Source organism: Lichenostomus cassidix, chromosome 4A (assembly GCF_008360975.1).
Source record: "Lichenostomus cassidix isolate B80296 chromosome 4A, HeHo_3.0, whole genome shotgun sequence".
Classification (NCBI taxonomy): domain Eukaryota; kingdom Metazoa; phylum Chordata; class Aves; order Passeriformes; family Meliphagidae; genus Lichenostomus; species Lichenostomus cassidix.
The window spans coordinates 4,934,394-4,951,626 of record NC_139485.1 but is presented as its reverse complement, the minus strand read 5'-3'; the positions used below and the strand labels follow the sequence as shown (position 1 = coordinate 4,951,626).

Genomic DNA, 17,233 nt, shown 5'->3' with positions numbered 1-17,233 from the left:
GGCGCCGAGGGGCCCGCAGGGGGCGCCAACCGACGGGGCGGGGCTTCGCGGCTCTCGGCCGCCGCTCTAGCCAATCGGCGGCGAGGGGACCGCTGAGGGGGCGGGGCTTCCGAGGGGGCGTGATACCCCAGGCGATACAGCTTTACTGTATCGGCGGAGGGGCGCTTGGGACGCCAGGGGGCGCTGCAGGGGGCGCCCGGACATTGAGGGATGGGGATGGGCATGGGGATGGGCATGGGCATGGGGATGGGGATGGGGATGGGGATGGGGATGGGGATGGGGATGGGGATGGGGATGGGGATGGGGATCGGGATCGGGGCTCGGATCGGGATCGGGAGCCTCTTGGCAGCAGGGCGGCCCGGCAGGGAGAGCCCCCAGCCCGGACGGGAGCAGGCGCGGCTGCGGGAAGGGCTCGGAGCCGGCGGAGCGCGGCAAGCGTCGCTCGGCAAACATCGCTCGGCAGCCCCGGCGCCGCTGCCAGCGCGGCTCTGCCCGCTGCCCTCAGCACCGCCCGGGGCTGCGGCCCCATGTGCCCCGCAGCGCAGAGCATCGGCCGCTCCGCAGCCCGAAGGGCTCCTGCTCCGGCAGCCACAGCGGCCATGGCTGCTGCCTGCAGAGCCGGCAGGGCAGCGCCGGGCACGGACTGCGGATCCCCGCGGCTGGCAGCCACAGGAATCACCGGGAATTCGCCGTGGCGGAACAAAGGGAAGAGGAGCCAGCGGCTCACCCTGAAATGGGTGAAGGAACTCACAAAAGCCCCACAGACACGAATGCCCGTGGCTCAGGATGCAACAGGACAGGGGGCAGACACAAATCAGCAGCCCGTTGCAATGTCCGGGGCCCAGTGACCTGAATAAAATGCTACACAGCTGCTGGGATACTGTGGGTCTGGAGAAATGCCTCTCCTACCTGTAATCAGTCCTTGTTAGGTGCACAGTTATCTTCCAAAATTGCTCTGGAGCTGTGATAAAGAAATACTAAAGGAAGCCTCATAGACCCACTTTAAATGCAGTTGCTGTGTGTTTGATAAGCTGAATCTGCTTTTAAGCCTTGATACTCATGAAGGTCCTTAAATTCCTGAATTGTTTTTTTATTTGGATTTTTGCATGCATATGTCATGCCTAATTTGGAGGTCTAAGGGAAATTCCCTCCATAACAGATATGGAAGAGACTGGTCTTCAGTCAGCAACACATCAGTGAGAGACAGCTGAGCCATTCCTGATCACAGAAGAACCAGCTCTGAAATATGATGTGGGTGATGTCTGGGTGAAATTCAGCAGAACCAAATGAGCCAGGATCAGTAAAAGTGAAGGCTTCAGTCCTTTGTTGCAGTGCTGCAGGGACTTGGTGATCACCATGTCCTGGCACACAGATTGCCCTTCCAGCCAAGGGGTCAATGTACAAAATGCAGGTGTGGTGGGGGAAGGGGTCCCTTGTCACCTGCAAATGGCTGCTCTGTCCAACCTTAGCTGTGGATACTTATGGGGGCTGTAGGATTCATGCATGCAGATTAATATCTGCCTATCATTGTTAATCACTTTTAAGCATTTATTTAATTTTGAATATACTCAGAGCCAGGACTGCTCTGATAATTTTGCCAATAACATTCAAGGCAAAAGAGATCACAGCAAAGATTTTACATACCTATCCAAAACCCCACACTGCTTTGGAACCAGCTTTTAAAGCACCAAACTGCCTGCAGTTTGGCACCAACAGGGACCACCAGCTTCCCCCAGAGTGCCAGCCCATGTGGCTGCACTTACTGTGCCCTGAAGTGTCACACTGAGAAGCTGAACTTGCACCAAACACCTATTGAAGGAAGGAAACAACCAGAGGTGACATTTGACATGTTAGTTTTTTATTCAGTGCACTGGACTCGTACATCACTGCTTCATCAACTAAAAACATTTCACACATTCCTATAAAACCAATGCCAAGTCCAGTCTCTTGTTAAAGATGCTCAGTGTAAAATGTAAAGCAGTCTATGAAATACTTCCTTTTATAAGTATAGCTCAGAGCCCAGTAACAGGCTGTGTCCAGCATGTTCAGTGCTGGGTTCCAGCAGCGGGTGGAGAATGGAGCAGTTACTCAGTGTTGATGCAGGGCTTCATTAAAAACTATCTAAACCCAGCTCATTGACATCTCAGCCAATGTTTATCAGAGTGCTGCTGCTAGTTTGACTATGCTGCTGCTTTGAGCATGGGTGAAGCTGCAACTACAAAAACCCTAATGCAGAATTACTGCAGCACTGGAAAATATGATTTGGGCTGGGGCAGCCTGTCCATGCTCTGTGCTGAGGACAGTCACTCCAGCAGCACGGCGTGGCACGACTCACCCCATCCCCACAGCCGGGCCTGCAGCAGCAGTCAGAACAGCACGGCAATCCACAGAGAAATGCAAAGTGCTCAGGCCTGACTGTCAGGGCAAAGTGAGATGTTTTCAAGGTGGAGGGGTCTCACACTGCAAACCTCTGGGCAGGGATGCCTGCAAGCACAAGCTGGGCAGTTAGGTGGATGCTGGGGACTGTGGGCAGCAGGAGCATCCCCGCTAGTGCCACTGCTGGGGCACACCCCTCAGCTCTACACATGCTCCACTTTACTCTGTCTCCCATGGGGGCAGGCACAGCATCCTCAGCCCTGTCCCACCCATGGGAAGGCTCCACGCTATCCCCTCCCACTTGCAGCAATCACCCTGCTCAGCACAGGGTGCTCTGGCAGGAGGACGGGGCTGGTGCCAGCCCTACACCTTCCCCGCAGAGCTCTCCCAGCAAATCCATCTCCACTCATCCCCCTCCACCACCCTGCCCATGTCCCACCTGCCCGGTGCTCTGGTCCAAACTCTCATCCTGCCTTATCCCTGCCCTCAATCACTCACTCACTCTGTGTGTAAGGAAGGAGACAGCACATTGCTGAATCAGCTATCTCAAAGGGAATCTAGCAACTTTTATTGAGCCCTTGTCACGGAGCCTGGACTGTTATGGCAGTCCCTGTGACGAGCACGCAGTCCTAAGGCATGGTGACCGTCCGTCTGGCGTTCCTGGCTGCTGTAAAGCGCCTCTTATTCCTCAGACCAGAGAACCGCTCATCCAGCGTCAGGCTGGTCTGCAGGGGAAAGCGAGAGCGAGTCAGTCCCTTGTCTTGTGGCAAAGCACAGCCAAACTTGTAGCGGGGTACTGATTAGAGCCCATCAGTCAGGCTGGTGTTTCACAGCTGGTTAGTCAATTAAACCACTCAGCACACAGAGACAGGGAGCTTGACAGACTGTGTGTGGCTGGAAAACCTCCAAGCAGCTCCCAGCCCCAAGACACAGGGCGTCCTCGGCAAGAACAGGAGCAAGCAGATGGCATTTGAGCACAAGGCATCAGGTAAAATCAAACCGTCCAGACAAGAAACGCCGGCAATGAAGAAGGTGGAATAGGATTTCTCAGCTGCCCCAGGGCTCTTGGACCATACTTCAGTGTAAAATGTGACACCAAGAAGGGCACCAAAGCAAAGAGCGAGCAAAGCCCAGAAGTGCCGTGTGTCTCTGAGGAATGGGAAGCACTGACAGTGAAACAGTCCCCTCTGGCCAGGACTACTCATCAGCAGGATCTCCCTGCTCCAAGCAAGCACATGGACAGGCCAAGACAGGCCATCACAGTGGGGAAAACTGGGCTGAGTCTGTAGTTGCTGAACAGTCTTCTCAAGTGCCTTCAGTTTTGTGAGCAACCTGGCCAAGACAGCTACGGGACTTTCCTCTGGGGTTGTGCTAGATAAACCCAGCTGGCAGCCCCAGAAACCTGAGCATGATGTTAACAGCTCAGTGGCAGGCCTGCTGCAGGGAGCCAGGTGCCTCCTGTCCCGTCGACAATCCTCTACCTGGTTGGCCATGGCGCGGAAGTTGAACCTCAGCAGCACCCCCTTGGGCTGGGGCTTGGCCACCCGCGCCGGGGGTCTCTGGCTTCGCAGGAATGGGCGCTTGGATCCAGGCCTGGGGAAAGCACAGATCTGCAGTCACTCAGGATGCTACAGCAGCTCACCTCCCTCCCATCCTCTGCACAGCAGCACGGAGTAAAGGAAACACCCACACACTCCATCCATCCCGTGGCATGTCTGAGCCCTGGCAAAGTCAAAAGGCAGCCAGGAGGGCTGCCGTGCAGGCACAGTTCCAGCACTGGGGACTGTCACATCCAGCCTATTGTGGGGAGTACAGAGCCCTCACCACCCCTCTCTCTGCCCTCAGCTGGCTGCCAGGTCCTGCAGCTGCACCAGCTCAGCCCAGGGCTGGAGCTGCCCCCTTCCAGCCTCTGAGCTCCTCTTACACAGCGAGTACAAGGTGTCCCTTTGGGGCACACTGTTTCTCCAACACCCCACAAGCAGCACAACCAGCCTGCCACCTCCTCCCACAATGGTCCTTCCATTTCTTCTCACTCTGCATAACAAAGGAGGGCACGGTAATTACAGATTACCGTGTAATTACAGGTAAATACAGAAGATTTTTATCTCCTTCAGATATGCTGGGAAAGGAACCAGACATCATTTGCTAACCATTTTGGGTCTGAACCATTCACTTCACACTCATTATAGAAGGGAAGCTGCAATAATGCTAAAGGGATTTGCAATGGCTTTTGTAGGGCTCCCACCCTAACAAATCACCTCATTTACTTACGTGCTGGTCTGGCCCGCCTGGGGATTAACCACAGAAACCGTCAGAATTGCTCCCGGACTGGGTTTCACTTGCCACCTGCCGAGACAGGGAGATTTATTCAGCTTCAAGCGTGAAAGAGCACGTCGTATTTGCATGGTGCCTTTGTTCACCAATTACCTTCTCATCCTTGGCTGTTTCCCTTCTCCTTGAGCATCCATCTGCTGTGAAATATATTTAAAAACAATTACTTAAAAGAATTAGCTCTCAAAAACGATTCCTTTTCCAGGATTTCATTTGGTGTATCTCAAGAGCTCCTTCCTTGCAAATTGTCAAGGAGCTTGCTAATTTGGGGTTTCCCACTGGCACAGTGATGTGTATGGGGTAGCTTTACCTTGCCCTGCTTGTGCTGCCCTATAAACTGCAAGGTGTATTTTTATTACCCTCCCAGGATTTACTTTCCAGCTGCCAGAATACCAAGGTGCATTAAAAATTGCCTGCAAATACTTTCCTAGCAATACATGCAGTGTTCAAGTCATTCATCTCTCTCCCCCAGTTACTTCCAGAAGTAAAGCTACAACTGGGCAAAGGCTGGAAAATTAGCAAGTTTGTCATAACCAGCACACTGCAGAGGAAATGTTTAAATACTGACCCCTCTCTGAAAGCGGGCTCTAGAGAACCACTGCTGCACCTGCTTCTGCTGGAATGCTGGTCTCCTGTTCAGCAGGAAAGGCCTGATGGTAAAGGAGAGAGAAAAAGACAGAAGATGAATAATGTGAAGATGATGCCAGGTGTCTCCTAACGTTTAATGCCAAAATATCTAACCCAAGCTGGTCTTAAAAAGCAGCAAAAGAAGCACATGAGGCTGTGTGTTACCAAGTTCAGCCCAACAGGTTTTTCTGACAGCAAAGGATTTCAGAGGAACTTGATTTTCTGCTCAAATGAGACAACAGCTTGTGTGTTCTGAACTTTCCTCATTAAAAGTAAAAAGTCACGAGAGGAAAATCATAGAAAAAAGTCAGGTCAGAAAGGACCTCTCAATGTCATTCAGGCCCTGCTCTGCTCAGAGCAGAGAAAGACAGGATTGCAAGGAGCTTCCTTTCAAGCTTGGAGAACACAATGATCTTGATGAGATAGACATGGAGACAGTGCCCAGCACCTGGCACACTGCCTTCCTCACAGCTCTTGGGGCTTAGTCTGCTCCTGCAGCCCCTCACTGGGACAGACTCCCTGCCACTGCCTATCCCTTAAGGCTGGAATCTGTATTTTATGCCTTTATGAAAATAAATGCTATTTCACCCTTCAAAAGTGTTTTCCAAAGCAACAAAATTAATAAAAAGACAAAGGTCACATTTTCTGAGCTTCCTGAAATAAGATGACAGATTTAATATCTGTATTATTAACTACGAGCATGAGGTTGTTTTCTTTCCAGGTGCTTCCCTAACATTTGCAGGGCTATTTTTCTCATGCTGCACAAGCAATGACTGTAGCCACGCCCAGCTGACACTCACAGAGAGCAGAACAGGGAGCTGCATGAGCTGCATGAGCTGCATGAGCTGCACAGGGAATCACTGAAAACCAAAATAACCCAGAGTTACCAACGATTTTACCTTCTCCCTGGGGCGCGGATGCCGGCAGCATCTGCTCTGAATCTCTTGGGGCCTGAAGATGGCTGCGGTTGTTCCTCCTGCTGCCCACTGCTGCTTTTGGCAAAAGCATTGCTCTTCTTGTTGCCCTGAAAGAGCAGTGAGAGCTCAGCAGTTGTCACCTGTGCCAGTCTCGGTACACGAACAGGGAGGGAGGGCAAGTGACAGCACACAACACCCTGCTCTCCACTGACTGCTGCTGACACTGCTGCCAACAGTCAGTCAGGGTGTGTGCCTGGGCTCCTGGACATGGAACAAGTGCCAGGAAGAAAGTTCCGTTCTAATGTTGCAGAAATCAAAACAAGAAAAAAACAAATCAGTCCATGGAGAGCAAATCTCACAGAAGCTGACAATTATAGCTGTGCTCAGGTTTCCTTTCGGTCATCAGCTCGTTGTTGTCTGGGCACATGCACTGCCTGGACCATGCCCTGAAGCATGAAACACACCAGAAGACCCTTCAGCGGTGTCTGTCCTGTAGTTCAAACACAAACTGCCCCAGGCTCCAGCCTGTTTATTTCTGTGGGACAACTACCACCACTGTTACTACCCACTAACTGAGGAGTATTTCCATATTCTTCCCCCTTGGTTTATTTCTGCAAAGTGGAAGCTGCCGTAGAATTATGCCTCCTAGCAACTGCTTGTTACCTTCTGTAAATACCAGCCACACTCAATATCTGAGTCATCCTGGTCTTTCTTTTCAGGAATAATCTCACTCCTTGCACATGCATGTTCAGTTTAAGGCTTTCTTATTTATACCCCTACAACACATCCACTAAACATGCCATCATGTTCGGCACCTGTGATTTTTTTAAAAGCTTACTGAGCATCTATGACCTCCTAACTGGGTGGATTTTCATCAGTGCAGGAAACCCAGCTGCCTCTCACACTATCTGTCACAGTACTGGAAATCATTGCCTCTGCTGAAAATATGTCTCTGAGCCTAAGTCACCTGACAAGTCCCCAAGGCCATCCTTTGACTTCACAGAAACTTGCAAAATGCTCTGGGTGGAGAACAAATAACAAAGAATCTTAACACACCTCCTCTAAATGATAATAGTAAGATGAGATGTCATGGAATTAATTTATATGGAAATATTTTTAAACCTTTTAAGACCAATTTTTAAAAAATCATTTTTTTTTCTGCAAAACCCATGGGAACTGATCAGAAAAATTATGCTAAGTCAGAAGCTTATAAAACCAACTGGAAAATTGCTATTCCATATGCATGTATGTCGGCACTCAACAATGCATACAAATGCTGTGCACAGGCATATAAAAGATGGTGCTTTTTATGTAGATTGTTCTTTGGGGTGATCCAGGATCATAAAATCGAGCAGATTTCCACATGACATTTGGGAAAAGCTATACCTTCCTTATTCCCCTACCTCCTGAGCCGATGCCCGGCGATTTAAAGGGCTCACTCCATCGAATGCAGCAGCTGCTCTTCTCTTGCGACCAGGCAAAGTATTCCTGAATTGTCTCCGATTGAATTGTTGCTGTCCAAACCCTCTTCTGAAACGGTTAGGTCCTACAAAAAAAGCCCTCTTATTTTAGTATCGTTCAAAATTTGATTTATGGCTACAGTTTTGCAAATGGATTACACGGTTGACCTAATGTGATACAGGAGTATCTACACAAATAGTTGTGCAAGAGGCACGCTCATTCATATTAAATAATTAATTTTTCCAACGTGTCTCTAGTGTTCTTATTGTGTGTAGGACTGACATACACATTATATGATGTGAAAGAATACAGAAGAGAAAAGCCTTTCACAATTCTGATTCCTCGTAAAGGCAGGAAAACTCACATCAGGAGACCTGTCAATCTGTTGTCAGAGCTCACACTGCTATGAATTAACTATGAAACAGAAAAAGCCTTTTGATAGAGACACACAAGTGACTTGAGCGTCCCAAAGCCAACCCCACAGCAGCCTGAAATAGCTCTGAGTTCCCACATTATTGTATAATTTTTATTTAAACATATATATACACGTTTATTTTCTTTCAGTTTGACATACCATTACTTCTTACATTGAAGGGGACACCTCCTGCTGGCCTGTTACAGTACGCACAGACCCGCATTTAGCCTTTTCCCCAAAGCCTGCTGATGACTTTGAAGAGTGCTGAAGTGTTCAGCTAGAGGAAAGCCCTGTCAGACTGAGGCACAGTGCTTCCAAACCTAATTACTCCACACGATAAAATTCTGTAGTCGTAATGAGACAGAAAGTTTCTGAGTCACTGCGTGAGCTGACACAGGCACAACAACAACAACCACAAACTCACAGCTGGGATGCAAGAGGGAATTTATTTCTGTTACCTCACAAAGCAGTGGATCCCTGAAGCAACACCTAAGCAGAGCAACATGGGCACAGTCACCAGCATCACTATGCTTGGCTCAGTGCTGGAGAATCCCCAGGCTGCCACTCACACCAGTTTGTCAAGGGTTTGGTGCCTGCACAGAGTTACCACCATGCTGTGTTTTGCCTTCTCTGTACCAAGGCAGGGAGCTCAAGCATGTCCATTAGGGTGCCCCCAAGTCTACCAAACACCTACATTATCTATAACCAGCTCTTCTACTTCTCAAAGCACATGATCTTGCTACATGACAGCAATTTATACTGACTTGGAGCAATTAGAAGTGAAGTGCTCTGAGGCAGCAGTGACACTGCTGTGAAGGACCACCACTGCCCCAAAGAATAAAGGCTCCAGCCTCAGTGTGTAACACCAGTGGGCACAAGTGGGAGCTGGTTACAGTGGAACACGTGTGAGGATGATTTGAGTTGCTCTGGCTCTAAAGCAAAAGGGCACCAGGACAGGCCTGTGGGAAGTAGATCCCAAACACCATGTTGGGGTGCTTCATGCCCTATGGCCGGAGGTGCTGGTTGGGAACACACACAAAAATGCAATGCAGTTCACAAGCTCTGGGGCCAGTTGTTATCTCCTTTGCAGACAATGCCTTCTCACTGCAGAAGTGCAGGTGTTTACATGTTCCTCTCTTGACAAACATTCAATTTTAGCAAACTCTTTCTTTTTGACCAGATGTGGACTTGCTGTGTTTAATGACCCTTTGATTTTTTCTTCTGCTTCTAAGCCCCCCAGGTTGTTTTTTTTTTGCCCTGTGTCTTGTTTCTCTTCACCCCCACCCTGGGCCTGCCCCCATCTCTTGCCTATTTGCTGGACTGCTCTCCTGCTGGCCACCAAGCCTTGCTGCACAGCTTTCCTACACCCTGGAGAGGGAAAGAAACTGAGCTCAGCTGCCTTTCCTAGCTATTCCATCAGGGCAATGGGAGGAACTGCTGCAGAAGGCAGCCCTGACTAGAAAATTGTGCCCCTGTCAGTCTGTTCCTATTAGAGAGCCTGTGCTCAGCAGTGCACTCAGGCACAGCTCACCCAACACAAACAACACATGACAGAGCCATCAGCCTCCAAGGGGGACCCCATTACACCAGCTGGGGACCAAGGCCTCGCTCTGTCATGTGTGTCCTGAAGTGTGACACATGGGAGGCTTCATCTCTGCAAAAGCTCTGGCAGATATTTAATAATGTAAGAACATTTCAGTAAAACCCCACAGCATCAGCAGCTGGGGAAGAACCCTCCCACATACACATTCTGTGTTTGGGTGCATGCTCAGAGCCTGGTGCTGAGCACCCCTGGGATGGCCAAAAGGCACCTCTGCTCAGCCAGTCCACTCTCGGCAGAAGTTCCCATGTCTGACAGACTCTTTCTTCTGAGCAGATTTGAAATTCAAATTTCTCATCATTAAAAATCATCTTTCCCCCACTGGGGAGATGGTTTAAGCCATATTCCAAGAGGGATTAACAGCACTTTGCTTGCTGGTTTAATCAGTGTAATACCCTTCCCCCTCCTCTGTCATTACAGTGCTGGGCTCCTCAGATCATCATTTTGATAATGGTTATCACATCTCAGCCCAGAAGGGACTGCATTTCAACAGGGACCAAAGTGAACCGAGCCCCTGAAGAATTATGGGCTAAATTCCCAGTCATGCTGAGCTTCCCCAAATTGCTACTGACAATCAGTACCACACAGCATGGCAGGTCTCTGCACTTGGCAGGGCTGAATTCAGACTCACTGAAAACCTAAGAAATACTAAAACTAGCAGAAATAATTCTATAAATTAAAAGAAAAGTTCTCCCATCTCAGGAATAGGAAATATTTTACTGCATTTGACTCTGGATGCAATAATTGCTTGAGTGTGGGAGAATATCAAAGCCTTTGTGTTTTGACAGAAAAATCAATTTGCTGAAGGCATTTAGCATCATTCTGTTTTGAACTGGAGCAATCCTCAGTAAGGCAATTATGTGGTGGACACCAAGAACAGAAGGGTGGGAGGCAGAGCAGAGACAAGCAGGATTGCTCTCACTGTCCTGATGTGTGATTGGCACTCCAATATAAGCCTGCAAAGATATTTCTGCAAAATATCACTAAAATCTTCAGGGAGTGACTTAGCAGCAATTAAAAAAAATAAGTTCATAGAGATGGCATTTCTTGCAGCAGATAACTTTGGCTTGTAGGTAAAAACTACTGGAACAAAACAAAGGTGTGATCACTCGCTATTATAAAAAAAACTCACCATAAAAATAGCATGATTGCCAAAAGTGACAATTTAGCTTCAATAAGTGAGCTATCAAATACAGTTACTGAAAGGGTAATTTGGATAATTTAAGTCTGCTCTGGGAAAAGGAGGATTAGGAAGACGCATAATTAAAATATGCAAAGCCAAGGGGAATAGAGAATAGATATTAAGTCACTTTAAATTAGTAATTCATGAGAGAGTGGAATGGAGAGAAATGGATGAATTGTGCTCTGATAGGGCCCTGATATTCCATTGTTATCGGGAGAAAAGCTAATCAGAGCCTGAGCACATCTTATGCGCACACAGAAATTAGATAAGAGAAGGATTTAAGAGCTATATTTTGCTACAAAAATGCATTTTCCAGCCTGCCAGGCCTCTGCTGTCCCAAGCGCCCATCTACCTTGCAAATTCCTCTGCTTCCAGGCGCGGTATCGGGGCCGCCCATAGCCGGAGGCTGAACTCCTGTTCTTGACCTGCTGCCTTCTGCTGTCGCCCGCGGCGCTGGCATCTGTTTGTTCTTTCCTGTGCCGTTTTATGATGTCATCTAGAATGAAATGAGGAGAAATCCATAGAAACTACACTTTCAGTGTCAGATTCCCTCTGTGGGTGCTTCCAGTTGTCCATGGTAAAAATGGAGCTTGCTGCTCTGTAAGCTACGCTGGACAATGAAAGATTAAGCTTAGCTTAGAAAGTATAGGATCAATTTACTGGGCTTCTGCAGGCTGGAGATTAGAGTGCAGTAAATGATTCCAAAATGTGCTACCATCCAGCACGTCCCCACCATGGGCAGGACAGAGATTTCAGACCCATGTCCACCGAGGGATCTGATCCTGCAGGCTTCCCACAAGCCTAAGGGAATATGTTTTTGCAAGGGCACCAGGAGCTCAGTACTTGGCAGAGAACATTTTTGAGAAGGTCTGATCTGAGTGCCTTTAGGAAAGGTGGTCAAAGGGGGGAGGATATAACAGCTGTTGAGCTCCTTGGACCATGTACAAAGTACTTTAAGATGCAGACCTCTATCAAGAAACAGCTCAGGCCCCTCAGTTGTCAATCAATTGGTCTGCAATCAACAGGATCTTCTTAATTCAAGCTGTTCTGATGAAGACAAATGGCAAAAGCAAAAGAGCATCTCTTTATTAATTCATATTTTCTAACATTTCTTTTAACCTCAAATCTTCCAGAAAATACTCTGCAAATAATAAAGCCACATCTGTGAAGCTCCAGGCAGAATGTTTTAACTTTAACAAATCAGCAAGAAATCAAGTGTCCAAAACAGGCCTTTTCCTAGGCAGTGGCTATTCCAGCTCCTTAATGTATCACTGGAGTTTAAAGACAGAAGTGCCATTAGCTCTCAATGGGTGCTTATCACAAGCCATCATACCTCCAGCGCTGGTCCCTTGTCATTTCCTATCAAGAAACTCCCGAGTCCAAATGAATACAAAGCCCAAGGAAAAGAAATGAGAGCAGATATAAGAATAGGCTGTGTGACTACTTTTGTGATTTCTCGTTCAAGTCTGCCAGGAAGAGAATAGGCTGGGAGAGGTTGGGCGATGCTCTTGGGATGAATTTGCTAATGTCCTCAGCTAAGTGTGCCTTTGAGACATGTGTGATTTGGGGCAGAGGATGCTTAGATGCATTCTGAAAGCCCCCGTGCACACTCTGCAGGGCAGTGACCACAGGCATCTGAGGGAGGGCTCTCTACAGAGTGAGGAAATGAGAGGGGCTGAATGCTCAGGTGCCTGACCTGTCACCTTTCAGTGCCTTTTTTGTTTGGGTATGAGTTGTTACCCTGCCTTTTGTGCCCATAAACATGATGGGGTTAATGGGCACAAAATAAATCGCATGAGCGATTTAATGCATTACTACATAAGGCTGGAAGGCGATCCTGAGAGGTCATTTATGGTACATCTATGCCCTCGAGGCAGAATTAGATCTATCAGGGCGACTCTAGAGCAACTCCTGCAGTTTTTTTCATAACTACTAACTCATGTAAGGCATAAATATATCTGAAAGCACAGAAAAACCACCTGATGGAAAAAGTTCTTCACCAAGGGGCTCTTGTTTGCCAGCTCTCTCTTCTACCGTGAATAAGGTGTATTCTGGATGGAATACGGAGTTGCACCACAGGAGGGCTGAGCGAGAGAAGTACTAAGGCAGAGCAAAAGCAAAGGGAGCATCACACATCAGCAAAGAGAAAAACTGTGTGCAACACTATGGGAGAAAAATATATCAAACATGAGAGATCCGCTGTTGCTACAACTCCTCACAGAGCCATTAAAATAAGGGTGCATCAGCCAAGGGATCAGTTTGAGTTTGCAGTGGAAAAATGTTCTGCTGTTCCTGACAAATGGCTCTTTGCTGGGAAGAAATGACACAAGCTTTCAGTTAGGAAGATGACCCAGTAATAAAAAGTGCTGGTGGAGTTTCACAGCGGAGACGCCAACACGATAATCCACCAGGATCTCTCGTCCATGAGTCAGAATGCAGGCCTCGGGAGTTCACGACAGGGCGGTTGTTGGTTGTTTATGTACAGCCCGCATTCCCACTGCCGAAGGAATGGCGAGCATCGGAGCAAGACGCTATAAATAGCAGCACGGCGAGGACATGGCTCCCTTTCCCAAGCCACCGGGGCTGCTTTGCGGGAGCCCCCGGGCCGCTCTCCCGTCAGCTCCGGGCTGCTGCCAGCCCAGCGCCGAGCCCGGGGCCCCGCAGGCACCTCCTGCGCCCGTGCCGGCCGCTGCCAGCCCGACAGGGCCACCCGGACACGGCCACCCGGACAGGGCCACCCGGACACGGCCACCCGCACGGCCCCCGCACGGCCCCCGCCCGGCCCGGCCCATCCGCCCGACCATCCCGCACACGGCCAACCGCGGCTCCCGCCGCCCGCACCGAGCCCCGCGGGGCGCGGCCCCGGCCCGCCAGGAGCCCCCCGAGCGCCCCGGCCCGGCCCCGCCGCCCAGGCAGCGCCCCGCACCTACCGAGGGACATGTCGATCTCCTCGGGCCCCGGCTGCGGCCCCGCCGCGGGGCCCGGCACGGCCTGCGGGCCCGCCGCCTCCATGGGCTCGGAGCGCTGTGCGCTCACTGCGCCTGCCCGGAATGTGCCGGCCCCGCACCGGCCCGGCTGCCCCGGCCCCCGCCCCGGCTCTCCTCCGCCCCGGCCCCCGCCCCGGCTCTCCTCCGCTCCGGCTGCCCCGGCCCCCGCCCCGGCTCTCCCTGGCTCTCCCCCGTCCGGGCTCTCCCCGGCCCTCCGTGCCCGCCTCCCCCTCTCCGCACCGAGCGACTCCCCCGCTGCCCGCAGCCAGCTGCTCCCCCGCCTGTGCTCAGCCCTGCCCTGGCTGCCTGCCCTCCGCAGCCTGCCCGGCGATCCTTTCCATCAGCACCTCCCCTCTATCCCTCTCTCCCCTAAGCACCGTTCCCCAGCCTCTGGGCTGACACTCTTCTCCCCACGCATCTTCCTCCTCTGGGGTTTTTGCCAGCAGCCGCTGTATCCTAACAACCCAGCGGTCATTTCTGAGCCATGTGAACGACGGAATGACCTTGCCTCGTTTGGAAGACCAGAAAAACAAGGCAACGCTACAGACAGAGACACCCTTGGCACATATTCGTACGTGAAGTCTCTTTTGTATTTGTAAGCGCCTTGAGGAGGAAGCACCCACTTGGGATTGGTTTTAGGGTAGCATCCCGATTACCACAGAACTCAGATTCTTCAGGGGAGCTTTCAGTCTCTGTGTCACACTGGTTGTCGCCCCGGAGCTATTCTACAGTTTGAATACAAAATGTGAGCTAAACCATCTTCTTCTAGTTTTAAAGACAGGTGAAAAAAATTTAAAAAAAGAGATGGGAGAACAGTATCTTCCAAAGGGTTGCCGTGCATCAAGTGAGGAGCATGCTTTTCTCTAAAGTTTCCATATGATAAATGATCTGAAATAAACTTTCTCACCACGTACATAATAGGGGCCACATAAATCATGAACAATGTCTGCATGTTTTACATTTTCAAGACAGGGTTGGTTTTTTTTTTGCACCTTGTACTTCAAATGGAAGAGAAATTTCTACACGCAGATCAGCCAGGGCAAGGATTGCCTCCTGGTATGTGTACAGCTCTTAGAAAGATCAAGTGCTTCTGAAACTGTTGGTTTAAGGAGGTGTTCTTTCATGAAAGAAAATAATAGAACAGTGTTGAGAGAACAACAAATAACCTTTGCTATTTTTTGCAGTGGCACTGCAGAATGACCGTGGAAGCAGATTAATGTGAGATGTGAGGAACCAGGGTCATGATACCCTGTTTGCAATGTTCTGTGGTACACAAGGGGTGCCAGGGGCTCTGCTGTTTTCCGGGGAACCCTGGCTCTAATGCCACCCTAGTCCAACAGCTTTCCTCCAAAGAGAATCCTTGAAATTCCCCAGCAATTTAGCCAGAGCAGCTAGGGAAGCTGTGGCTGCTGGAAAGGGCTGGAAGTATCCATATGAGCCCAGCCTTTAGCAATGGCCTGGGAGAGGAGATCTACAGCAATATGATTTTCTAGCACCTAAGGAGGGTATTGGAGCAGGGCTCTGGGCTGCAAAGCAGCCCCTGTCCAGAGACATGAGGAGGGGTCTGGGGTCTTTTTGGGTACAGACTAGCCATGAGCTGAATAGCCAGGTTTCCACATGGGGCAGCAGCTGGAATTGGTCCCACTGTGAGGACAGTGTCATAAAACCTTTTGTGCCTGTAAAACCTTGCACACTTGTATCTTCAGAAAATCTAAAAGCAACAGCTGAGAGATTTCCAGCAGTGTTTCTCTTTGATCACATTTAGTGAAACAAACATTTGAGACCAAAGAAGACAAAGGCAGAGTTTAGAAATGGCAGCTCCTAAAATGTTAGGTCTTTTCAAAGGACATTTCTTTTAATGGAACTACAACACAGCTTTTGCAGCAAATTCCACTTCACCAGCTGAGAGGTTTAATTAGCTGGCTTCCTTCAAGTGCATAGCATTAAAGGCAGTGATAAAACCTTCCCAAGCCGTATTTCTTCATCTGGGAAGTATGAGCTGATATGTACTCTTATCTCTCAGCTGCCAGTCTGTGACCTCTTAACATCTTGGCAAGTGTCCCATTTGCTTAGTATGTCTAAGCACTGCCATCATCTCAGTTCTGAGTAATTTCTCACATCAACAGTGGAGGTGACACATGCTGGAGTTGGTGAAAAGGCCTGAAGAGCCAGAACCTCCTCTGAAGCACAATCTCCCTGCGCTGGAGAGGACTGCAGGTGTCTGGCAGACAGACTTGACCCTGCATCCTTAAAAAGGAATGTCAGGAATGTGACTTTTGCCATGAAACAGTGGGATTAATAAAAGAACAATGAAAAAAGAAAGGAAGAAAAGGGAAAAATTATTTATGTTACGCTTTCTTCTAGAAGTGTTTTGTGTTGACTCACTGATACTGTGGCAACAAGCCCTTGAGTTGAGCCCTCAAAGGGCACTGGAGCACCTCTGCCAAAGGTACCAGGTATTCCTTCCTCTTTAGGCACAGGCAGAAGCAACTTGTTCCAAAAGAGCAAGTGTTACTGTGGGGCACTGGGCCTTTCAATTTATCAGATACTCTTCTTGTCATATAATAAAACCCCAAGGAACCCTAGAAGGCTTTTAGTTAAAACTAAACAAAAATAGAACTCAGTGGGAGAAAGGAACAAATGCCAGCAGTCAAACACTTCTATTATCTGAAGTGTTTTCTTGGTCTCTCAGTAGATTTAGTGAATCTTCTGTGTGTTAAATTACTTGTCATGATTTATTGTTGTAACAAATCTTAATGCCATGATCTCAAAATCGACACTGGTCACTTTGTTATTCCCAGGGGTACCTCATTTCACAGTTATTTAATATAAAATTGCAAAATAGATGACTGTTCACTTTCAGTGACATGGACCCAAAACTACATGACTCAATTGCTAATAAATGTTTTTTTTCTTCTTGGGAACTAAGTCTGGGTGGCTGTAGGAATATGTGTCAAGGAAAGACTTGGAATCTGCATGCACACATTTTTTATCTGAGGGTATGGAAGCTTTCCAGCCTCTCCCAGAATTGCTCCAAGCATAAACAATCATTTAATCCAACGAGCCAAAACTCTGATCACTTTTGTGACCCTGTATTTTGCCCACAAGGAGGGTATTTAGGCCTTTTAATTTGTGAGAACCACAGTATCATCATTCTCAGCTCTTCACAAGGAACACTGGTAGCAGTACAACTACAATAGCTTGCTCCAAAATTGGTGAACCACCAGTAAAAAGAGCTTATGTTTTATTGTTAGATGCTGAACATGATCTTTTAACCATATGTTACCCCTTGAAAATCATCTTCTTGAGAAGAAAGCAAAACACTTCTTCAGGCTT

At 48.9% G+C, this 17,233-nt stretch overlaps 1 protein-coding gene across 2 annotated transcripts; it reads right to left on the bottom strand.

Moving 5' to 3' along the window:
* Positions 1 to 2,922: 2,922 nt before the first annotated feature.
* LOC146437376 (UAP56-interacting factor-like) lies at positions 2,923 to 14,002 on the bottom strand. 2 transcript variants are annotated; one of them, XM_085060278.1, is made up of 9 exons: positions 13,841 to 14,002; positions 11,263 to 11,406; positions 7,655 to 7,797; positions 6,234 to 6,358; positions 5,276 to 5,357; positions 4,804 to 4,847; positions 4,648 to 4,722; positions 3,858 to 3,969; positions 2,923 to 3,101 (listed from the first exon to the last, which is right to left on the bottom strand). In XM_085060278.1, exons 1-9 carry the CDS (start codon positions 13,920 to 13,922, stop codon positions 3,006 to 3,008), a joined length of 903 nt encoding a protein of 300 aa, XP_084916404.1. In that variant the 5' UTR covers positions 13,923 to 14,002; the 3' UTR covers positions 2,923 to 3,005. The 2 variants fall into 2 exon arrangements, with proteins under 2 accessions (XP_084916404.1, XP_084916405.1); XM_085060279.1 differs by lacking the exons at positions 11,263 to 11,406; positions 13,841 to 14,002 and adding an exon at positions 8,287 to 8,495.
* Between the last annotated feature and the right edge of the window lie 3,231 nt (positions 14,003 to 17,233).

What these genes read in the sequence shown, in the direction of transcription:
- LOC146437376 (XM_085060278.1), bottom strand. Translation starts at nt 13,922, where the DNA reads ATGGAGGCGGCGGGCCCGCAGGCCGTGCCGGGCCCCGCGGCGGGGCCG. An exon ending in GAAGCAGAGGAATTTGCAAG is followed by an intron (nt 7,798 to 11,262) that starts GTAGATGGGCGC and finishes CTTTTTTTGTAG; the next exon opens with GACCTAACCGTTTCAGAAGA. An exon ending in TCCGCGCCATGGCCAACCAG is followed by an intron (nt 3,102 to 3,857) that starts GTAGAGGATTGT and finishes TTTCCCCTGCAG; the next exon opens with ACCAGCCTGACGCTGGATGA.